Below are 23841 nucleotides of genomic sequence, written 5' to 3'. Positions count from 1 at the left end.
TTGTGATTTTTCCAGTCACCTTTGGGGTCCAGGGCTCATCGCCTGTGTCTCCCCCACTGCACTGTGAGCAGGCCTGGGCTATCTGATTCTGTTCCCCGTGTCACCTGAGGTCCCCCACAGGGAACAAGGGCCTGAGAGGTGGCCAGGGTGGGTAGAGAGAAGGGCAGGTGACCCCTGTGGAAGCTGAGCTCCTGGGGGCTAGGTGGTGCCTTCCTCCAAGTGGGGGTTCTGGGGACTGGGGCCCCCCAGCCCAGGAAGGTTTGCAGCAGGCAGGTGGAGAGTAAAGGGACAACAGAGGGACAAGAGAAGCAGGTAGAGGTGGAGGGGCGCAGGCACGCATGTGCCAAGGTGGGTCAGCGGGGCCCTGGGCCCTGCGTGTGTATTTGTAGACTGGGCACACCGCTCCATCTTCTGGGAGCTGGTGGGGGGGGGGGCCTCAGTCCATGTGCCGGCACTCCTGGCCCCCCTGCCCTTGCCCGGATGTGTCTGGGAGTCCCCAAGTTGGGGAACTGGGTGTCCCCCGGGAGCCGTGCTCCCCATCCTGGCCCTGGGCTCTGCAGGGCAGCGTGCACCTTGGCCTCTAAGCCTGCATCTAGAGACGCGTGTGCCTGACTCAGAATTCAGTTTCTCCTGAATTAGTGCAGAGTACGGCACGGACCCCCAGCAAGGGGGCAGCCAGGATCCTCCAGGGTCACGAAAACCATGATCAGTTTTGGTTTCCAAATCGTAATTCCCTTTGGTGCCTGATGCGCTTCCCATGACGTACCGCTTAGTGCTGTAACTGTATCATGGGTGGACCATCCCGCCTCACACCCATCCGGAACGAAGCGGGGAGGCGGTAGCGTTCAGGCCGTGCCACAGTCAGCTCAGGCTGCGTAACAAAACACCGTAGACCAGGCAGCTTAAATTAACAGACCCTGATCTCTCAGCGTTCTGGCGGCTGGAGGTCTGAAGTCAGGATGCCAGCAGAGTGGGGTCCTGCTGACGGCCCCCGTTCCAGTTTACAGCCACCTTCTCATGGTGTCTTCGTGTGATGGATAGACGGAGGGAGCTCTGTGACCTTAGCTAACCCCAGTCACCCCCAGGGTCCCCCCAACAGCATCACACTGGGGGCTAGAGCTTCAACATAGGAAGCTGGGGGGACACACATGTATTCAGCCCATGGCAGGCTTAGGGCAGTGAGTTAAACGCTATGAAAGCAGTGGCAGGGATTAAGCTGCTTTGACTTCACATTCCTTTTTTTTTTTTTTAAGATTTATTTATTTATTTATTTGAGAGAGAGAATGAGATAGAGCATGAGACGGGGGAGGGTCAGAGGGAGAAGCAGACTCCCCACTGAGCAGGGAGCCCGATGCGGGACTCGATCCCGGGACTCCAGGATCATGACCTGAACCGAGGGCAGTCGCTTAACCAACTGAGCCACCCAGGCGCCCCTGACTTCACATTCCTTAAGCTTTGAGGGCGTCCCAGGAGAAACTGGAGAGAGAGCCTGCTTGGAGCTTCCCACCTCCCCTCCTGGCTGGACGTGCACCCCTGGCTGAATGGAGGCAGCCCCACAGCAAAGGGACCTGTCCAGGGTCCCACAGCTAATTAGGGGAGCTTCAGGAGGAGCGGAGCTGCAGAAAGCACCCCAGACCCCTACAGTGCTTGGAAAGAGCCCCCCCAGAAGGCATGCTTACATGGAGCCTGTGCACCCAATCTTTTTTGGAAATAGAGTCTTTGCAGCTGTGATTACCATAAAGCTGTCAAGGTGACATGATTCTAAGTTAGGGTGGGTGCTGAGCCTGGTGACGAGTATCCCTAGAGAAGAGAAGACAAGGGCAGAGACTGCGGGGACATGGCCTCAAGCCAGGAGCAGGGCCCCAGGAGCTAGGAGAGGCAAGAAGGACCCTCCCCTGGAACTTCCAGAGGGAGTGTGGCTCTGCCCACACCTTGATTTTGGACTTGTGGCCTCAAAACTGGCAGAAAATGAATTCCTGTTATCTTAGCCCCCTGTCCCCAGTTTGTGGCACCTTATGGCAGCCCCAGGCTGCTGACACCCCTGTCACGGGGTGAAGTGTGGCAGGGGCAGGTGGCCCCAAGAAGCCAGGGACCTAGGGACCCGGCCCCTGCCCCCTTCTCTGGGCACTAAGGGAGTTTCCAGCGTGGGGTTGTGGAGGGCAGCCTGGGCCTGCAGGGTGGTCCCTGCCCTTGTCAGGTAGGACCCTTAGCCCGCTGAGGTTGGATGGAGTCTGTGAATAATGTGGCTTGTCCTTTGCTGGGGTGTTTTCCGGGCCAGGTCCTACGTTGACCATTGAAACTATACTTATAAGCGGAAGTGCCGGAAAAGAGGCCCCCGCCCACTGGGCCTCCCCCAGCCTGCAGGAACAATGGCTCCTGGCTCCAAGGGCTCCCGAGGAGGGGCTGTGGGGGCCCTGCATCCTTCGTGACCTTGACCCCCATGAGAGCCCAGGAAGGAGGCTGCTCTGCAGGCAGGGAACACGGCTCCCATGGGGCAGCAGGGCGCAGGCAGAAGGTGTTTGCACTGGGCAGGGGGCTGGGGCCTGGTGCAGGTGTGTAGGGGGAGTCTGAGAGGACAGAAGGAGACGCCCCCAGCTCCTCCCCACAGCTGTCTGCTGGGCAGGGGCAGCCCCCCCAACCTGGCAAGGCCCTGGCCAACCCCCACTGTGTCTCTGCCTTTTCTAGGGGTGGGAGTCCCTTCTGGGAGCTGAGCTGGCTGCACCCTCACCCCCTGGGGGCCCACATGCTGGCTCCTTCCCTCCTCCCTACCCCCAGTCCAGCCTCAGTGGGCTCCTCGGCCTCCCTCAGGGGGCCGGAGAAGCTGAGGTGAGGCCGCCTGTGGAAAGCTCCCTCATCCAGCCCCTGGAGAGTCCCAGGCCCTGGAGAGGCATGCCCTGCCCCTGCCCCACCCAGCTAACTAGCAGCCGATTGTCTCTGTGTCTCTGCCTCTCTGGCCAGTCTGTCCTTGGTTCCTGGGGCCCCTTCCAGAGCAATTAACCAGGGCCCAGGAGCAGGGAGAAGACCCCAGCCCTGTGTCCCCTTCCGGAGGGGAGCGTGGCCAAGGATTCTAGCCGAGCCTGGCAGTGGCTCTGATGCCCGTGAGGGGAGATGTGGCCCCACGGCCGGGCAGTGGCCCCCACAGTGTCGGCACCCCCACGTGCCAGCCCTGTCACATTCCTCCGGACCCTCTGGGTAGGAGCGGGGCACACAGGCAGGCTGTGGGAGCTGCCCCAGGAAGACAGGCAGGCAGGGCCCAGGACCCCTCTCAGATCGGCTGAACGATAGTCCTCCAAAGATGTCCACTTCCTAATCCCTGGGCCCTGTGAACGTGGCCTTGGGTGGCAGAGACTTTGCAGATGGAACCAAAGTAAGGATTTTAAGATGGGGAGCGTACCCTGGTGGCCCTAAGTGCTGTGACAGGTGTCCTCCTAAGAAGGAGGCAAAGAATGTTGAAGTGGTAAATTTCATCATGTATGTTTTTCCACAAAATGAAAAAAGAGAGAGACGGAGAGAGATTTTACACAGAGGAGCTCGTGTGAGGACAGAGGAAGGGGTCAGAGGGATGTGGCCACAAGCCAAGGGACACTGGAGCCTCCAGGGGGCACAGCCCCGCGGTACCTGGGTTTCAGCCCAGCGGTACTGACCATGGGCTTCGGGGCTCAGAACTGGAGGGAACGGTCCCCGTTACGGCCGCCATGGGACACTGGAATGCACAGAATTAGTGGGGGACAGTGTCCATCGGGAGAAATCACCCTGTTTCTGTCTGGGGTGTGTCCGCTGTCAAGCAGCCCAGGCACCCAGGCCAGCCCCACCCTGGGAAGCGACTGTCACCTGGAAGCACATTCCCAGTGGCATTTACGGGGCCTCCCCGAGACTCACGCTGCATGCTGGGGGGCCCCTGGTGGTGCCCAGGGATTTCCGGAGGGCATGGAGGGGAGTGAGGGGCCGGTGTGGTCTGGGGAGGGGAGCCGCAGCAGCCTGGCCATGGGAGAGTTCGCCCCTTGCAGCTGCTTTGCTCAGACCAGGAGCACTGTGTCCCGGATCCATGGACTCTTCGTGATCCAGAATGGTTCCCACCTGGTGTGGCCCCCCAAGTTCTCCACGGCTGCCCAGGACCGTGAATATGACAAGACGTCACACCTGGGTTTGCGACACATTACCCGGGGTTGGCGGCTGAACTTGGTCTCTCCGAAAATCACGTGTTGGGGTTCCAACCCCCCAGTGCCTCAGAAGGTGACCTTGTGTGGAAGTGGGGTCATGACAGGTCATGAGGTCATCAAGGGGGCCCCTGCTCCCACATGACTGGCGCCCTTTTATAAAGTGGAATTTGGAGGCAGGCAGAGAGGACGTCCGCCGGCAAGGCAAGGAGATCCAGCCCCGCCAGCCCCCGCAGCCTGGGATGTCCAGCCTCCGGGATGGGAGACCCATGTTCCCCTCGTTCGAGCTGCCCCATCAGCGCTGCTTCCTTGCTCGGCAGAGGGATTCTGCCTTATAATTAAGGAGACTACGTCCACGACCTCTGAGTCAATCAGAAGGAGAGTCTCTGGGTGGGCCCCGTCTTGCGCACGAGCCCTTTGAAAGCAGGACGTTTTCTCTGGCAGGACGCCGAGGAGGAGGAGGTTTGGGGCCTGGGGCCTCTGGCACACCCTGCCTGGTGTTACAGATGGGGGGCCGCAAGCCGAGCAGCGAGGCAGCCCTTAGGAACAGAGTAGATGGCAGCCAGCAGGAACAGGGCCCGGCCCACCACCGCGGGGGTCTGGATGAGCTGCAGGCGAGAGCCCAGCCCCACTGACACAGCCGCAGCCTCGTGAGCCCCCCGGGGACAGACGCAGCCAGGCTGCGCTCGGACTTGCACTCGCAGCACCGTGTGGGGTGAGGCGTTGCCTGCAGCAGCGAAGTCAGTGGCGGCTTGTTATGCAGCAAAGGCAGCTGATACGTGAGGCCTCTCCTACGGGAGTCCCGTTGTCCACGTGCGTCCCGCTGCCCCTTCCAGGGCGCCTCAGCCCGTCCCTCTGCCTCTAATTTCCTCACACGCTGGCTGTTGGGTCCGAAGGCCCCGTGGACCGAACACGAAGAACTTGGGTGAGAGAACTTTTTAGGTGACACTGTGGTCACCATGTGGCCTTGTGGGCTGGTTGTCCCTCCACTGCCATAGCTGGGTTAGGGCCGGCCGCGCAGCCCTGCTCCGGTGCCCCGTGTGGACCCCGCGTGCGTCTAAGGACTGTGGCCCCAGGAGCATCCTCGCGGGGCCCTGCCACCTGCCTTGTCTGCATCTCGGTTAGCCACGCTCTTCTGCAAGGGCTGCTTCTCCCCGTGGAGGGGAGCCGGGCGCACACCCTGTCACATAACTGCTGCTGAAAATGCAGGAAAACGCGCGCCGTCCTCTCTCTCTAATCACCAGTTTCGGGAGCAAGGCACGTGTCCTGGCAGCCTCAGCCGTGACCCCTCGGGGCTGCTTCTCTGAGCCTCCTTGTGGGTACGAGGTATTCAGCTGTGGAGTCACAGAGATTCAGCAGTGTCCCCCAGCACGCCCACACCCCAGTCCCCGGTACCTGGGGTGCGTCACCTCTGCTGGTAAGAGGGACTTCGCGGACGTGATGAGGTGCAGGCTCTTGACGGGGGCTCCTGGATCGTCGCAGTGGCCCCATGGTGTCATAGGGTCCTCGGAGAAGGGAGGGGGAGGGACTGAAGCCGAGGTCAGAGCAGCGTGAGGACGGGACCCCGAGAAACTGGCGGAGGTGGGGGACTCCCCCGGAGCCTCCAGAAGGAACCAGCCCTGCCCATACTTGGATTTTGGGACTCTGGGCCCCAGGATTATGAGATGGTAAATTCGCGTTTTTCTGAGGCACTAAATTTGGGGTGATCTGTCACAGCAGCGGCAGGAAACTCCTCCACCGTGATTTAATCATTGCCCGTCCTGGTGCTCTGCTGTCCCTGCCGGGTCCAGCGAGAGCTCTTCCAGCTGGGATCTGTATCGTGCTCCCCGACTTCTCTCTATTGTGGGTGATACGGATAACGCAGAATTTACCATCTTACCTGTGTCTAAGGGCACAGTTCAGGACATCTGCACATTCACGTTGTGCAGCCATCCCCAGAATGCATTCATCTTCCCAAACTAAACTGTCCCTGTGAAACACTGTCCCCTCCCTCAGCCGCAGCCCCAGCCCGCCCCCCGGGTCTGTGGGTCCGACTCCTCTGGCCTCCTGGGCGTTTCCAGTCATACAGAATTGGTCCCTGTGTGCCGGGCCGGCCTCACTGGGCACCGGGTCCTCCGGCTTCATCCACGTAGTAGCCGGTGTCAGGATTCCTTCCTTTGAAAGGCTGGGGGGCAGTCCGTGGTGTGGATGGGCCACCGCGGCTGCAGCATCTCGCATTCCCAGCCACAGAGCCCAGGGTTCCCATTCCTCCACGTCTGTGCCAGCACCTTTATTTTCTGTGTGTCGATAGCAGCCATCCCGGCGAGTGCGAGGTGGTATCTCGTTGTCGTTTTGACTCGCACTGCCTGGTGACTGGCAGTGTTGAGCATCTTTCCGTGGGCTCGCTGGCCCCAGGCTGCAGCCCAGGCACCGCCCCAACCAGGCGACAGTGACCGCCGTCCGGACAACGTGGGGCTGTGGGTGAGGATCCCCAGGTCCCCGCGGGTGCACACAGGGTCCTATGGATCCTCAGGTTTGGCTTCAGAGGGTGGAGGGAGGTGCCTGTCTAGGGGTCCCCTGGCCTGCGCTCTGCCTGCTGCTTTGGTTATTCGGCACTACCTTTCACGAAGCCTCTGCGTCTCCCTGGGTTCGGGAGGCTCCTGGGCCAGCCCTCCCACCTGCCCTCACACCGGTGGACATCCCACCTGCAGGCCTCACCTGCTCCCAGCTCCCTCTCCAGCCCAGCCGCCCCGTCCCCCACGAGACGGCGTCCGGCAGGCCCTTGAAGAGTGCCCAGAACGGATCTGGAGCCCACCGTGTCTGCTCCTCCTGTCCGCCCCATTTCCTCAGCCCTGATGGATTCCCCCGCCATCCAGTCCTCCAGAAGCCTGGCTACTTCCACCTGGCCTCTCCCCCTCTGCCCGGCCCAGGCCCTCTTGGCACAGAAGATGCAAAGTGACCACCCCCTCCGCAGGGCTGCTCTTGGTAGGGGTGGTAGGGGTGAAGCAGCGTTGGCCGCGCTTGAGAAAAGGGAGCCTGCTGTTTTCATCCACCCCTCCCGCCGCGGCCATGGGGCTCGAGCTTGTCCGGCCCCAGTGGGAGCAGGCAGTTTGGGACACTCCTCGCGGTGTGCCACGGCCAGGGAAGGCGGCGTCTCGGGCCACTGCCCCGTGGCTGTGGGGGGGCGGTCTCTCCTCCACACACAGGGACCAGGGACCGTATACTAAACTGGATGATCATTTTCGAAATAAACCAAACCTTATGTAAGTGCTGCAGTGGCCAGCTGGAAGGGCCTCTGCCACCCACCGCATACGGAACGGCGCCGACAGTCGCCTGGTGGTCATGTCATACCGAACGCTGGAAAAACCTTCCCTCGTCACCTCTTATCCTGGACCTCAGAAGCCATCGCCACATGAGGACTGAAGGCTCTCCCAAAATCCAGAAACAGGAGAACACACGGCAGCCGCAGTGGACGGGCCAGATGTGTGGGCTTCCCTGCCGTGGACGGGACGCATTGGCCGGCGTTGCTCAGGGACCGCGAGCTCGTGTCCTGTCTGCAGGTGAAAACGCATCCCAAGGAGCCCTTCGGCTTCCCTGCCCCTCCTGGGGTGGCCAGGCGAGCGTCCCTGCCATCGGGCCCTGCTCCGTTACTGACGTGTCGCTCCGCAGGAAGGGGGACAAGGGGCCGCCATCTCCTCGCCCCCTCCCCCCAGGGCCAGGCAGGGGGCTTTGCCCACATAAACACCTCGTTCCTTGAGGGCAGATTCCTGACAGGGAACGCAGTCCAGGGAGATGCTGGGGGTTTGCTGAGACCACCGAATGGCTCTGCACCGGACCTTCCTGCCTCTCCATGTCTGGGGAGGGGCCGGGCAGGAGCTGGGGGTTCTGAGGCCCACCTTCCTCCCACAGACCATCCGTAAGCCAGACAAGCTGGAGCCGCTTGACCACTGTGGAGGACAGCCGGGCGTCTCAGCACCTCCTGCACCCGGCAGGCTCCAGCCGGAGCCTCAGCACCCCCAGCACCCACACCTGCCTGCTGTTGCCCAGCTGAGCCACCTCACCTGCCGGCTCCTGGCTCCATCTCTCCCTGCCTCCATCTCCTGGGGAAGCCACCTCCTACCTCAGTGCCTCATCGCCCCACTTTGCAAAACTGACATCAGCCTTGTCTCCTCGGGCCGTTGCAGTTCACTGAGGTGACCAGAGCCGTCCTCAGCGGGGCATCGGGTGCACATGGGGCTCCACGAAGCAGCTGCTTTGTCCAAAGCAGGGCTCTTGTGCCTGGCACGGAGCCGAGCCGAGCATATGGGCACCACTTGGTGAGTGCCCCCATGGACTCCCCCATAGCCCTGGGAGGGTAGGGGATGGGAGGGATGGACAGACAGACTGCACATTTCCCACCTGGCTGGGGTGGACCCACCCAACCTGAGCAGGCACCAGGGGTAGGGCCTGGAAGGTGGGCACCGCTCTGGGCAGGCCATCCGGAGCCACACCTGGCTCCCCAGGACCTGCAGGCCGCCTGGGACTTGGGCACAGGGCGGCGGAGCACCAACGCTCGTGGGCTCCAGCGGCTCCTGCCTGCGGAGGTGAGTGGCCGAGAGCCACCAGCTGTCACCGCGCCACTACTGCTCCCCTCCCCCAGCGCCGCCGTGACTGTCGTGATTCTTACTACTACTTCCGTTACAAGGCGGCCCTGGCCGCTGGGCGCCGAGACCCCTCCCGCCGGGGCTTCTCCGCGCGGGGAAAGGAAGGGGCCCGCGCATCCTGCCGTCCCCTGCCTCTCGGGGGTGCCCCCCGCCCGGCCGGGCCGATCCACTGCGGCGGCGGCGCGGGGAGCGCGGGGCGGGGCGCGGAGATGGGAGCACCGCCCCTGCCGCCTCCCGCCCGTGTGCTCCCGCAGGATGGCGCGGGCCAAGCTGCCGCGCTCGCCGTCCGAGGGCAAGGCGTGCCCGGGGGGCGCCTCGGCCGGCGCCTCGGCACCGGAGGAGCCGCACGGGCTCAGCCCGCTGCTGCCGGCCCGCGGTGGGGGCTCCGTGGGCAGCGACGTGGGCCAGAGGTAGGGGCGCGCGCCGGGGGACCCCGCGTGCCGCCGGGAGGGGCTTTGCTTCTGCCGCTCGCGTCCAGCACGGGCTCCGCCGGGCTGCACCTGCCGAGTCGCCTGCAGCCCCGGGAAGGGGGGGATGGCTGGGTTCCCCCCTCGGAACCCTCACCCAGGCGCCCGGAGCCTATGCTCCCCGCCCCCCCCAACTCTCTCCTGCTCTCAGTAGCTGGTACCGTGGGCCTGCAGGTAAGACTGGAGGAGAGAGGGAAGACAGGACCCAGACGCTGTGCCAGGTGGCTCGGTGACCCCTGCCCGGCCCTGGCCCCACTGAGCCCACACTCCTGTCGGTTCCAGCGGCCGCTTGTGGGGAGGCAGGGCCAGCGTCCGCATCCCCACTTCAGAGGCAGGCAGCATGAGGCCCAGGGAGGTTGGGGGCCTGGCCGAAGGCTGCACAGCAGATTGGAGCTGGGACACAGTCAGGTCTCAGGATCTCTGGGACGAGGGCCCGGAGCTAGTGGCACCCAGGACGCAGGAGGCCCATTTCCTGCAGAGGGGGCCCGCTTGGGGAGGGGGCATCCCAGGCCCTTCTCTGGCTCCTCCCAGGGCAGGGTTGAACACAGCACCCCCATTTCCCGGGTGAGGACACTGAGGCTCGGTCTGCAGCACTAGTACTTAGCCAACACCTTCTCTGTGCAGGGAGCCCTTCTGGATGCTGCGGGGGGAACAGAGATGAATCAGACCTCCCCTGGTGTAGGCACACGTCGTGGGCACAGAATCCTGTGTCTGGCAGAGAGGTGCAGGCTGGGCCGGGGTGAGGAGAGCGGGGGCTCCCAGGGCCGCAGGGCTCCAGGGAGGGGCACCAGCAGCCAGGGCCAAAGCCCGGGGGCGGGGGTGCCAGGCCTCATTAAGGTTGGGGTGGAGGTTGGCAGGGACTTGGCCTGGCAGATGGCAGGATCAGGAGTGCCTAGGAAGCCTCTCCCCTGCCCCTCCTGCCTGGCTACAGGCTATCCAGGCCCCTCCCTGCCTTCACACCCGTTTCTGGCTCCTCAGAGCATCCCGGGGGCGGGGGTTGCTGCCCAGCAGTTATCCCCATTCCCCGGACCAGACTGCTAAGGCTCGAGATTAAGTGCCTCTAAGAGGCCCCAGAGCAGTTAATGAGCAGCCTGGATGGGAAGGAAGCAAGTGCTGGCCAAGGCCCTGAGGACAGACTCCTCTCCTCTCCATCCGCCTCTTGGACGCTGTGGGGGGCAGTGACTCCAGAGGCTCTGGTTACAGCCAGCCCAGCCCCTGCAAGATTGGCTCCCCTTGCTGTCCCTGTTCCTGCAGGGACGCAGAGATGGCAGGTCCTGCCCAGGCTGCATCTGAGCCTGCAGTGCAGAATGGGAGCTCAGATGGCAAGGCCACCTCCTCCAGGAAGCCCTGTCCCATTCCCGCACTCTCCTGCCCCTGGTACTGGGCTGGTGCTTACATGGGTGACTCGTTCTGTGCCCAGCAGCCCCTGAAGTACGGGGTCCCTATTAGCCTCTTTCTGCAGAGCAAAAAGAATTGTCTGTAGCTGCACGATATCAGGGCCTGGAGCCCTGCAGCCTCGTGTCCCCAGACTTTAGACGCACGCCATGGAGTTCCTTCTGGACAGGAGCAGAGAGCGCCCACAACAGGTTCCTGAGCAGAGACGCACTTGCAGGGCTCCTTAGGAACTCAGGCATGACGGAGCATCCCACACAACTAGGGTGCTAGGGATCTTTCTCAGAGGGAGCCAGGGGCCACAGCTCCTGAAGCTGGTCGCATCTGCATGCCTGGCCGCCTCCTGGGGCCAGCCAGTGTCAGAGCTCCCTGGGCCATGAGGCAGCACCGGCCTTCCCCAGGGTGGCGCGGAGCCTTCTGGAGGCCTCACCATGGCTGGGAGAGCCTGCTCCCAATGCCATGCCCAAGTCCCCCCCCCCCAACACAGTGCACCCTAGTCACAGTGACAGTGTGGGCCAGCATGGGTACCCCCCCCACACACACACACACCGCCAGCCTAGGCTCCCTGGGCTCTGAGCTCATAGGTCTCCTTTCTCTGTCCCTCCCCTTCCCCATGTCTTGTGAGGCCAGGAGTGGGAGGGGAACAATGGTTAGAAACTGTGACCTGGGGGTGCGAGTGATGAAGCCCATCATTCAAGAGCTTTTGAGCAAGGGGTCCAGTGAACTCTCCACATGGGTCAACGCTGCTCTGGGACCCCCCTTGTGCCCCCAGCAAACCTGGGGCCGGGTACCTTTGCCCTTTGGAGGTGCTGTGGCAGGTCAGGCACGCTGACCTGGAAGGACACACAGGGTGGGAGAGGAAACACCTGATTACTGGGAACCCCCTGTCAGGGTTTGGGTTCCTCTGCAAAGGAGGGGCTCACGGGTATACCCTTGGAGGGGACACCTGAGTGGGTAGCCTGGAAGGCATGATGGCAGCCCCAGTGAGAAGGGAAGGGCTGCAGAAAGATCTAGGAGGGAGAATCCGGGGTCTGGGAGTTGTGGGGAGTGCGGGCAGGGTGTGGGGGGCACCCCGTGGACAGCTGAGTTGGGAGAACTCCAGGGGCCAGCAGGATCCTCCTGTGGGTGTGGATGCCCCAAGGGGAGGGAAGGAGCGAAGGCCAGAGGCCAGGATGGAACTCAGGTCCTGTGTGAGGCGGCAGGCAGAGGCCCGCGTGTCCCAGGGGCAGAAAGAGGAAGAGGGGTCCCCAGGGAAGAGGGGGAGCAGGAGGGCCTGGGCGGAGGAGTCGTGCACTTGGCCGTTCAGCTGTCTGTGCTCCGCCATATTGGTAGTTTCAGGGGAGGGGACATCCTCAGAGGGGTCTCACTCAGAGCTGGGCTGAGGGGAAGGGTTTGGGGAGTAGAGGGGGATCCCTACCAGGGGGCTCCGCGCAAAGGTGCAGCGGTGGGGCGGGGCCTGGGGGAGGCGGGGCCGGGGCGGGGCCAGGAGAGGCGGGCCTGATGGGCGGGACCTGGCAGGGGCGGGGCCGGAACAGGTGGTGGCAGCGCCTGGCCTGGATTAGGGTCCCCGTGAGCCCCAGGTGGGGGCTGCATTGAGTGGCCACCGGGCGCAGTCTGTCCTCCTGGCAGCCTCTCTGGCCACCGAGGATGGGCCTGGAGGGGCAGGGCCATCCCTGCTTGCAGGGCCCTGGGAGCTTCTGTGTATTGTGGGGCTGAGGACGGAAGGAAACACCTTTCCCTCTGCGCTCCCGCGCCGGGTCCTCCCCGGGTGCTGCAAGCCCAGCACGTCGCCTCCACATCTCGGGGTCCTTGGGGCTCCAGTGTGGTCCTACTTCCCTGCTGTTCTTGCCAGGACCCCACATGCTGGCTGTGACCCCGAGCCTGCCTGTCACAGTCCAGCAGCAGCAGCAGAGCCCCTCCCCCACTCTCCCTCCTCCCCTTCATGCGGCCCGTGCTCCTCCAGGAACCCTGCCATTCTCCACATCCCCCCAGCACCCCCACCCACTCTCGGTGAGTTTCTAGCTCCACCGCAACAGCCGTGGCCCTGCCAGGCTCCTGCCACCCCCCGGCACAGCTGTCACCCCGACTCAGGGCTCGGGGCAGTGTCGGGGCCAGCGAAAGGGAATCTGAGCCGGACAAACATGGAGGATCTGCCAGAAGCTCCCAGTGACGACAGGCTGAGGCCTGGTGAAGCCCTGGCTTCCCCTGCTCCATGTGGAGCCCAGCCCCTCCGCACACCCTGTCCAGACATCGTCCCCAGGAGTGTCCTGCGACCCCGCCTTGCCCACCCAAGCACCAGGAGCTGCAGGCCGGGGCACCAGGAGAGGAGCCTGCCCACCCAGAGGGCCCTGCACAGGGAGCAGTGGGCGTGTGCCTGCAGCCCGGCCCATGGTGAGGGGCTGCCCCAGCCCTACAGACCGGCTCCTTCCTCCCTGCCCATGGCCTTGGGAGACAGTGGTCCTCTCTGAACCTACGCTTCCTCTTCTGGAGCATGGCTGCCTTGAGGACTAAGAGAGGTCCTGAAGTCTTCCAGATGGGCACCTCATCAGCAAAGAGTAGACTTTCTGTGGGCACACACCCCCACCAGCCCCCCAGGGGCCAGTCCCCAGAGCCCCATAGCTCCCACCAGCCTCCCCTCCAGTCCGGGCCCAGCCATCTTGGTGTCAGCTGCATGTGGCCAGGCTGGCAGAACCCTAGGGCAGGCGGCCCAAAGGGCAAGAGCTGTGTGGTTGCTGGCCAGTGGAGGTGTGCACCTGGGCACCCCCTAAGAAGCCTCAGCAACCCTGCCCTGTCACTGGGAAGTCAAGATGCAGGGCCGGTGGGCTCTGTGGCTAGGCCCGCGGAGAGCAGGGAGCAGAGGGGAGGTGGGCAGACTTGAGACAAGGGAGCCTGGCTTTCATGTCTCGTGTGGGAACTGGCCCTTGCCGAGTCAGCTTGCCAGGTGGAAAGTGGGGCCTTTCCCTGGAGCCGGGCTCATGGTGCCTGGGGCAGGCTTGGCGGGAGCAAGGACAGTGAGCGCTAGCCAAATGGGCTGATCCTGACCTAATCCCTGGGCTGGAGGTGGGTGGCCTTGGCCTTGGCCTTGGCTTTGGCCTTGGCCTTGGCCTTGGGTGGGATCCGGCCTGGGCAGGGGGCGCATGTGGCGGCTGCTGCCTGTGTTGTGCTGCTTTCTCGGGCACCGAGGGCGCCAGGCACGGTCACTGCCCCGCTGCAAGCTGCCTCCCGTGGGCTCCTCTGCCTGCCTGGGGACTCTGTGGGCCGGGGGGAGGGGGGGGCGCATGCACATGGGTGCGCCCCCACTTCCCTCGGACCCTGCCCAGAGCCTCCTTGAGTGTCCAAGAGCCCACACCCTCCGTCCATCTGTCTTCTGCATTGACATGACCACTTGTGTCTGTCCCCAGGCTTCATGTGGAAGATTTCAGTCTGGACTCCTCTCTGTCTCAGTAAGTGCTTGCAGGGAGGGGGCCGAAGCAGGGACGGACAAGCATTCCTGCACCCGCAGCGGACTCTGGGAGGAGGGGGCTCAGGCCCTGCCGGCTCTGGGCGGGGACACTCCAGGCAGGAGCAGGCTCGAGGCAGCACCGGCCACCACCTCCCTGCACCAGCAGGAGCCGCGGGCCTGGGCGATGAAGCTGAGGCTGAGGACAGGATAGCGGGCAGCCCCCCGGGGAGGGGCCCTGGCGTAGGAAACAGGGCTGTCCAGAGGCAGAGACCCACAGCCTCCCACAGGGGTGGCCACAGCCCTCAGAAGTGGCCAGACAGTGGGAATGGGGACCCCGAGCCTTTGCCCATACAGGGACAGGCATGCAGATGGCTGCGGGGACCCTCCCGCCTCAGCCAGCCTGGGCGACCTGCGTCGTCCAGGCCCCCAGCACAAGGCTATTCCTGGCTTCGGTTCAGACCTAGGTCAAGTGGAGGGTGGCCTTGAGGCCAGGGAGACCAGAGTCCTCCTCAGAGCAGCCACATCCTGCCCAGGCCCTCGGCACTCAGGGTGGCCGCCAAGTGGGACCTGATTTCATTCATTCACGTTGTTGGCAGCGACACTGCTCCCTCCGTGTTTCGGGCTGCTGACCAGTCTCCCTGCAGCCTGAGACTGGGGCTGGGACTCTCCCATCAGGAGTGTGGGAGCCTGAAGCCTGGGCCGGCCCAGGCCGCCGTGGTGCGGTGGGTAACGGGCGGGGTAGAAGGCAGGGCTCTCCCCGGCACCCCGGGCTGCCCGGAAGAATACGGACAGTGTGCAGCCACCCGAGGGGCTGAGGCTGCAGGGCCTGCCCCCCAGGGTTGTCACTGGCAGAGCATACACCCCAGGCCACCCCAAGGAGGCTCTCCCAGGCCCCGGCCCAGCCGAGGGTGCCAGAACAAGGGCCCCTCTCCGACATGCGCGCAGGAGGTCCCCGGCGGGACCACTCTATACAGAAGGCCCAGGCTGGGCCCGTCTGCTGGTTTGAGAAGCCACTGTCCCCCCTCTTTCTCCGGTCCTCCGGCTGCTCCTCCAGGTTCCCGACCCAGGGGAGGTCCCTGCAGCAGGCCCGCGGCAGTGGGCAGGCACTAGAGGAAAGCCTTCCAGCACCCCCCCAACCCTCCAGCCTCCCTTTGAGGTGGATCCTGAGCCACCCCGATGAGGGTAGGGGTGCGGGAGGGATGTGGCCACCAGCCTCCCACCAGTGAGTCTGCAGGTTTGGGCTGGAGGGGCAAGGACAGGGAGCCTTCATGCCCACCCCACACCCCCAGTGCCCACCGCCCCACAGGCTCCCCGGCCAGTGTTCCGTGCCTCCACGCCCAGCTCCTTTGCCCGCAGGCCTCAGGAAGTGCCAGTGTCCGGGGGTGGCGCTAGCCACACGTCTGTCCTGGTCTGGGTCCCCGGGCTGCGCCCAGGCTCTGCCCTTTCTCAGAATAGCTGGCCTCAGGGTTGGCAGGTGGGCCTGGGCCCTGCCCTTTCTCTCGCCTGTCAGTGTGTGGGTTCTGGTGCGGAGGGAGCTCCCAGGCGCCTGCCAGAGAGCCGGCAGCACACAGCGGCAGACCAAGGGAAGTGAGCAGTCGGATCTCGGCCCCATGTGAGTGCACAGCTGTTGTGGCTGCGCGGGTGGGCCTGGCCCGTGGCCGTGTGCTTAGTGTCTGGCCACCCTCCCCTCAGGCCAACCACGGGGCCCTGCCTTTGGAGCTTCCCGGCACAGGCCATCCGTGCCAGAGCTGCCTGCAAGGATTCTGCGGGGCCTACCTATTGGCCCACCGGTCAGCCTGCTGGTCAGCAGGGAGCTGGACGGCCCCCAGCCTCCCCCTGCCCGGCTCCCCTGGCAGGTCCTGGCACCAGGTGGGTGAGGTTTGAGCTGCTTTGCCAGAGCAAGGGGAGCTTCTTGGGGTCCCCTCCAGTGTGGGCAAGACTGTGGGGCCCAGGCAGGCAGTGGGCCTTGCTCAAACACAAGCCAGGTGGGGATGGGGCAGAGCCAGCTAGGGACTGAGCTTCCACCCCAAACATTCAAGAGGCCCTGGCCCCATGGGGAGCCCAGAGCCCCCAGTGCCTGTGACCCACAGGGTTATCCTGGCCAGTCTCGGGCCTTGCTGGATCTTTCGCGTGCATGGAGGGATGAGTCTGGCTGGAGCCCTCTGAGGGGCCCCATGGCAGGACTCAGGGAGATGGCCTTTCTGTCTGCTCGGCCTGGACCCCTGTCCTCACCAGCCTGAGAGCCACTCACCTCTGTGGACAGAGGAACCAGGGCTGAGGATTGTCCCAGGGATGGGACCCAGGTTTGGCCTGTCCAGTCCTCGGGGCTGGTGGCCTGACCCCAGGCGGTATGCTAGCTGTCTGAGACGCAGGCTTCCTGCAGCCTCTGGGCCCCAGACCAGGCCTATCCGGTGCACGCCCGTGGGGCACCCCTGCCTTAGACCGGGCCCCTGGCAGCAGCGGCCTTGGCGTGCCCAGCCTTCCCCTCCAGGCCTCTCACCGAGAACAGACACGTAGGAAGGTAGACCCCTTCACTTCACCCCAGCCTCTGGCACCCAGGCAGTGTTCGCTGGCCCTGGATGCCGACACCGAGCTCCGAGGCCACTGCACCGTGTGTGGGTTCCCAGGGCCCCTCTCCCGGCCCTCCCGCAGGCGGCTTCCTGTGAGCTTGGTCACCCGGCCCATCACAGGGCCTTGAGCCATAGCTGGACCAGCCATCGGGGGAGGGGGCGGCCCCAGCCAGGGTCACACCCCTGCCCACAGAGGGCATGGGCCACGCACCGTCTGCAGCCACACGTGGATTTATGGCCCAGGGCCCATCTACCCGGGGTGATGTGAGCGACAGAGCGGGCCGCTGTGGGAATCAGATCAGCCCTGATCACTGGCACCTTCCGAGCCGGTGGGTGCCAGGCCGCAAGCCCCGCACTGCGGCGGTCTGTCACTTAATCCATCCGGGTACGAGCGGTTGGCCAGACTTCACAGGGACGAGCCTGAGGTGCAGGGAGGACAGGTAACGTCTCCAGAGCCAATGTCCCCGGCCTGGCACCCTCAAGATGCTGTGGCAGACGGTCCTGTCACTGTTCATTCCCCCGGTAAGGAGGCTGGGGCTCAGAGAGGTGCAGGGCCCACAGGGCAGCCAGGCAGTGGAGGGCCAGGGCCTCGGGCAGGCCAGACTGTCTGTGACCCCAGGCCCCCTTGCTTCTTCCCGCCAGCTTGCCGAGCCCAGAGCGCATCCTTCAGCCAGGCCAGCCTGGGCCGTGAACCTGGGGCTGTGGGGTCTGGGCTGCTCTGGAAGGCATGTCCTCGTGGGCCGGCCTAATTATGCTCATCACCACCTGTGTCTCGGGATAAGAGGACAGCTTGTAATTTGCTCTGTGTCGGTGCTAGAAGTGGGCAGCCACCGCTCATGAAAACTTAAAAGTGGGGAAGGCTTCCTGACGCTCCCTGGCCCTGCAGGCTTGAGCCACACGGCCACGTCTGCCAGCCCTTCCCGCCCCCACCTGCAGGCCGCTGACCACCGACCGCCTTGGGGGGGGGGGCTGTCCCGATGGGTGTCTGCAGCTGCCCCCACAAGCAGACAAGGGCCGGCCGAGGAGTGACTAGGGTTCCACTTTTGGGGAGCAGGGGAGGGGACAGGGACCTGGAAGCGAAGGTGTCAGGGCCTGACCAGCCCCAGGTCAGCAGTCCTGACCCCACGGGCCTGGGAGGCAGGGGAGGGACCAGGAAAGGCACCTGTGCAGCAAGTGGCTGGTGGGAAGTAGGGCAGGGGACAAGGTCAGGTTAGGTTTGGGGGTGCCCGGGAAGGAGCTGGGAGTCCCTGGGTTTTCCCAACAGAGACCGCGGGAAGGAGCTAGGGACTCTGGCCTCCTGCCCTTTGTCTCACCTACTGGCCTCCAGCAGGAACAGGCAGGGGAGGCAGAAGTGGTGGGACCCCCGGAAGGGAGTGGAGCCCACAGGATAGGGGCTCGCTCTCAGTGGCATAGAGGGTGCCCTGGGTGGGGGAGGGTCTGAGGTCTGACGTGGGGGAGGGGAGCCGCCTCTGGCCTGGGGAGGGGCTGGTCCTGCTTGGTCTAGGGAGCAACACCCCAAGGGGCGATGTCGGAGGGCAGCTGGGGGCTCAGAGGAGAGCTGGGGTTTCGAAGTCACCTTGCAGAAGCAAGCCAGGTGGGCATCGGGAGGGACCCGTGACCAGTCCTGGGGCATCGCACGTTCAGAGCTGGGATCGGGGATAGCCAAGGAGTCTGGGGGAGAAGGAGGTGACCAGAGCAGGTTGGGGTAGGAGGGCAGCGTGGGCAGTGCCCTGGGAGGCTGAGGAGGAAGGAGCCCGATGGCCACCAGCCACCGGGGCCGGGCAGGGCCTTGCTGGCCAGGGAGCAAGCCTGAATAGATGGCACAGGTGGGGTTGGGAGACCCCTGTGTCGAGGCTTTGCCGGGAGAGGGCCGGAGCGTGGTGGGGACGGTGTGTTCCTGAGCTGGGTGCTCTGGGGCCCTGGGGAGTCCCAACTCAGTGAGCTGCATCTGCCCCCATGACCTGACCAGACTGGACCCAGGCCCAGCCAGGTTTGTCTGACCAACTCCCCAGAGACCATCAGGGGCCTCCCGACCCAGCTCCATGTGGCACCTACGGAGGAAGATGGGATTCAGGGGTTCCAAAGGAAGTTCCCTTCCAGGAGAGAGAGGAAACGAGCTTATGCTGCGATACAGTGGGGTACGGGGCATGTGCTGGGGTACAGGGAGTGTGCTGGGGTATCAAGGGTATGCTGGGGTCCAGAGCATGTGCTGGGACGGGGTGTGCTGTCGTGGGGTACCATGGGGTATGCTGGGGTACAGGGCGTTTGCTGGGGTACAGGGCGTTTGCTGGGGCACCAGGGGGTATGGTGGGGTACAGGGCGTGTGCTGGGGTACAGGGGTGTGCTGGGGTATAGGGCATTTGCTGGGGCACCAAGGCATATGCTGGGGTACAGGCATATGCTGGGGCACCAGGGCGTGTGGTGGTGCACAGGGCGTGTGGTGGGGCACCAGGGCGTGTGGTGGGGTACAGGGCGTGTGCTGGGGTACAGGCGTGTGCTGGGGTACAGGGTGTGTGCTGGGGTACAGGCGTGTGCTGGGGCACAGGGCGTGTGCTGGGGCACCAGGGTGTGTGCTGGGGTACAGGCGTGTGCTGAGGCACCAGGGCGTGTGCTGGGGTACAAGGGGTGTGCTGGGGTACAGGGCGTGTGCTGGGGCACCGGGGTGTGTGCTGGGGTACAGGCATGTGCTGGGGCACCAGGGCGTGTGCTGGGGTACAGGCGTGTGCTGGGGTACAGGCGTGTGCTGGGGCACCAGGGTGTGTGCTGGGGTACAGGCGTGTGCTGGGGTACAGGCATGTGCTGGGGCACCAGGGCGTGTGCTGGGGCACCAGGGTGTGTGCTGGGGTACAGGTGTGTGCTGGGGCACCAGGGTGTGTGCTGGGGTACAGGCGTGTGCTGGGGTACAGGGCGTGTGCTGGGGCACCAGGGCATGTGCTGGGGCACCAGGGCGTGTACTGGGGCACCAAGGGGTGTGGTGGGGTACAGAGGGTGTGCTGGGGTGCAGGGGTGTGCTGGGGCACCAGGGCGTGTGCTGGGGTACAGGCGTGTGCTGGGGTACAGGCGTGTGCTGGGGCACCAGGGTGTGTGCTGGGGTACAGGCGTGTGCTGGGGCACCAGGGTGTGTGCTGGGGTACAGGCATGTGCTGGGGCACCAGGGCGTGTGCTGGGGCACCAGGGCGTGTGCTGGGGCACCAGGGTGTGTGCTGGGGTACAGGCGTGTGCTGGGGTACAGGGCGTGTGCTGGGGCACCAGGGCGTGTGGTGGTGCACAGGGCGTGTGCTGGGGTACAGGGCGTGTGCTGGGGCACCAGGGTGTGTGCTGGGGCACCAGGGTGTGTGCTGGGGTACAGGCGTGTGCTGGGGTACAGGGCGTGTGCTGGGGCACCAGGGCGTGTGGTGGGGTATAGGGCGTGTGCTGGGGTACAGGGCGTGTGCTGGGGCACCAGGGCGTGTACTGGGGCACCAAGGGGTGTGGTGGGGTACAGAGGGTGTGCTGGGGTGCAGGGGTGTGCTGGGGCACCAGGGGGTGCGTTGGCTACTGGCTCTGGGTTTGGACCTCCCTGGTCTGTAGGAGGCCCTTCCTGTTGTTCGGCTCCAGGAGTCCAGGGTGTGGCTGGATGACCACCCTGCACCAGGACCCAAGAGTGGAGAGGGGCCCACACCACCCCTGCCTCCTCTGGGCCCCTTCTTGAGCCCTGTGATCAGCAGAGGCCACTGTGGCCAAGGCCCCCAGCCTGGAGCAGGTCAGGGAGGTGCCGGCGCCCTGCCCAAGGCCCCTCCCGAGGGCCCACCCCCGGGGCCCGTCCAGACGGCATCTGTGTCCCGCGCTCTGCCCAGAACAGGCTTTGGGGAGCGAGGACGGTTGCAGACCCTTCTCGAGATGGGGCAGCCCCGTAGCTGCTGTCAGGGTAAGAGCAGGGCTAACTTCTGCCTCAGTGGGAGCCAGGGCCTCTGTGCACAGCCCACCCACGGCAGGTCGGAGCCCCCACCCTGGCGGACAATGGCCGTTCTGGGGGAATCAGCCCAGCACGCCGGGCCCAGCAGCCACAGGAGGGCCCCCGTCTGAGGCCAGGGCAGTGGCAGGCAGTGGCCCATTGCCCCAGGCTCTGTGTTACCCCCCAGGGACCAGACGGCCCTTCCCACAGCGACTCCCTCACTGACATGCTGGGTCTGCTGTGGTCTGTCCCAGGACGCTGGGAGCCTGGGCAGGACTCGGAGCATGTGGGCATTCACCGGGTGTACGGGCGAGCCCGAAGGACGGAGAGCAGCCGGGGCTGGAGGGGCCCAGTGCTGGCCTGACGGCGAGTGCAGGGAAGGTCACATCTTGCTGGCCCCTCAGCCTGACCATCTTGCAGGCTGCAGCTAGTCTCGGGGCACAGCCACCAGGGGCCATCAGACAGAGCAACTGACTATCAGCTTCCAGAACATTCTATATAGATGAGCTGGCATGTTTTGAGCCCGTGCTGAGGGCCACACAGGGTGCATTTAATCCGGGTGGCTGGCTGCCTATGACAGTCCAGGCTGGGGGCCCATGGGTGTTCACCTCCGGGGGCCCTGATGCTGAGTTGGTGACCACTGACCGGCCCCCAGCTGTGCGCAGTGGCTTTGCAAGGGTGGGTGGGCAGGTCTGCCAGAACCACGCAGGTGCACTGGTCACCATGGGGAGGGGTGTGATCTCATCCTGCTGCCGCCCTCTGTCTGTCTGCTGGGCTCCTGCAGTGTGGGAGTAGCGGGTCTGGCCCTGCGTGAGCCCCCACTGTCCAGAGCCCCCATGCCCCTCTTCCCGTCCCCAGGGTCCAGGTGGAGTTCTACGTCAATGAGAACACCTTCAAGGAGCGGCTCAAGCTGTTCTTCATCAAAAATCAGAGATCCAGTGAGTGGGGGCCTGTGGGGGACAGGGCCTGCGGGGGTGGCAGGGTGGGGGGAGGGGGGTTTGTCGGTGAGCGGGGGGGCCTGTGTGGGTCAGGGGCCGGGACAGAGGAGGAGCTGTGTCAGTGAGTGGTAGGCGCAGGGGGAAGGCTCCTGGTCTCAGCTTCAGGCCACCTTCCCCCCAGTGGGAGGCGGGACCCGGAAACTGTGGGGACCCTACCCCCCTGCTGGACACCGGGCTGGGCTGGGCCCTCCTACCCACACCCTGCAAGGTTCCCTGGTCCCCTCCGTGCAACCCCACCCCTCCCCTGACAGGTTCCCTCCGCCTGCTTTCCCAGCAGGAGCTGGGATGCAGGATGGGGTGTGGAGGTGGTACCCCTGAGTCCTAGGCCACCAGTGTACCCCCCAGACCCCCCTAGCCCCAAGGAGTGAGTGGTGTGGGGAGCCGTCTGCACCCACACCTGTAAGGCAGGACAGGGATGGAGGCTCTCAGAGGCTGGCCAGCAGCAGCCCCTGACAATGCAGAGCAGTCCCTCAGTCCCTGCGGACAGCCCCGCCCAGGGGGCCCCAGGCGCCCAGGGGGAGCTGTTGGCAGGGACTGCCGTGGGACTCCGGTGGCCAGGAGCCCTGACGTGCCCACCCTTCCGCTGCAGGCCTGAGGATCCGGCTGTTCAACTTCTCCCTGAAGCTGCTTACCTGCTTGCTCTACATCGTCCGAGTCCTGCTTGACGACCCAGCCCTGGGGATTGGATGGTGGGTGAGCTGGGGGCTGTGGCAGCTCGCCGGCCCCGAGGCTGATGGTGTCAGCATGGGGCGTGTGCCCAGCACCTGGCCCGGCCCGGCCCCTCGGGGAGTCCTTCCTTCCCAGTGTCCTCCCCCACAGAGCTGGGCCCGGGATGCCGCACTCGGGGTCCTGCTGACCAACGGGCTCAGCCCGGGTAGAAGGGCCCCCTGGCCGTGGACTGTGGGTGTGCATCCAGTGGTGCACGGGAGGGGCTCAGTGACCGGCTCTGTGCTGCCTTCAGCCGGGGAGGGGGCCGGATTACAAGCCAGGCAGGGCCTCTTGGTTCCTTTCTCGGGGCTGCACGCGGTCGCACCTGCCCCTCCTGGGCCTGCCTCCCCAGCATGGAGCACAGGCGGCACCTCCTTCGGTTGTGAGTTGTCCTGCAGGCTCATGAGTGCAGGGGAGTCGGCCTCGGCCCCTCTCACCATGTGGTCTTCCTGCTACCGTTTCTGCTTGTCATCCTTGTGGGAAGCACAGTTGTCTTCCTGGCAGGCTGGTGGAATCTCTCTGTGCCTGTGTCTGGCAGTCTTTGGGACACCTTGGCGTGGCCCCTTCTCTCTCACGCCAGACCAGGGGGAACATGGCCTTGGAAGATTACACTCCTTCCCCTCCACTGCCTCTGGGCTTCCGATGCCCGGGCCTGTGGTTCTGGATGACCGTCTTCCCTGTTTCTCCTCTCGTGCGACTTCCTTAGCTTTCCCTCCAGCCTGGGCTCCATCTTTCTGCGTCGTGCTTTAATTTCTGAGAGCTCTTTCTTGCTTCAGGCAGGCACTGCCTTCCCACTTCTCCAGAGGTGATATCTGGAACCTGGTTTCTTTCTTATGTTTTTCTCTTTGGCTCAGTCTGTGCTTTTCCTGAGCTCACACCAAGTGAGTTTCCCTAGCCGCTCACACTAAGGGTGGGCACTCACATGCTGAGGGCCCCACTGTCAGGTCGGGCAGCCTGGTCATCACTGTCATCTGGGTGAACAGGCTCACTCCTCAGAGCAGATTCTTCCCGCCTCTTCCCTGAGGGTAAACCGTGGCCACTGGGCTCCCAGGCCAAGCCAGGGAGGAAGCTGGGGCCTAAGGACAGTGCAAGTTGCACTTAATCCCCTGCATGCAGCCAGGTCTGGTGTCCCCAGGCCAGAGACACTCTTTCACCCTCCCTTAGAACCCCTCCTGTCTTCATCCCGGGTGGGGTTGCACAGATCCAGCCATGCTGGTTTGAGAAGGAAAACTGGGGACTCTGACTGACTCTCAAACTACTTTCCTGAGTTCATCCCACCTTCTCCCATTCCCAGAGGCTCCTGAGCATCTGGTTCCACAACCCTACAGGGACCAGGTCTATCATATTCATTGCCCAATGCCTAGCACATGGATGGGCAAGGGGGAGGGGAAATGAATGGAGAAGGGGCCTGGTGGAAGTATGGGTAGAACGGGTGGATAGGTGGGTGGATGGATGACTTACGAACGAGTGCATGGTGGATGAATTGTTGGATGGATGATGGATGAATGGCTGGATAGATGGACGGATGAACTATGGATAGCAGATGGATGT

General features: G+C 64.4%; 1 protein-coding gene across 7 annotated transcripts in view; it reads left to right on the top strand.

Moving 5' to 3' along the window:
* The window catches only part of KCNT1 (potassium sodium-activated channel subfamily T member 1), a 66044-nt gene that overhangs the window by 16366 nt on the left and 25837 nt on the right, over positions 1–23841 (top strand). For 4 of the 7 annotated variants that reach the window (XM_035723826.1, XM_035723824.1, XM_035723823.1 and 1 more), the window contains exons 1-3: positions 9031–9189; positions 21443–21522; positions 22172–22271. In XM_035723826.1, the coding sequence (XP_035579719.1) occupies positions 9035–9189; positions 21443–21522; positions 22172–22271 (335 nt within the window). In that variant the 5' untranslated portion in view covers positions 9031–9034. Of the gene's footprint in view, positions 1–9030; positions 9190–21442; positions 21523–22171; positions 22272–23841 lie in introns of those variants that run through there. The other 3 variants (XM_035723822.1, XM_035723825.1, XM_035723828.1) reach the window with 2 other exon arrangements.

This window comes from Zalophus californianus, chromosome 13, assembly GCF_009762305.2.
Source record: "Zalophus californianus isolate mZalCal1 chromosome 13, mZalCal1.pri.v2, whole genome shotgun sequence".
In the NCBI taxonomy this organism is placed as follows: Eukaryota; Metazoa; Chordata; class Mammalia; order Carnivora; family Otariidae; genus Zalophus; species Zalophus californianus.
The sequence above is the reverse complement of the archived record's forward strand: the minus strand, read 5'-3'. Positions and strand labels throughout refer to the sequence as shown.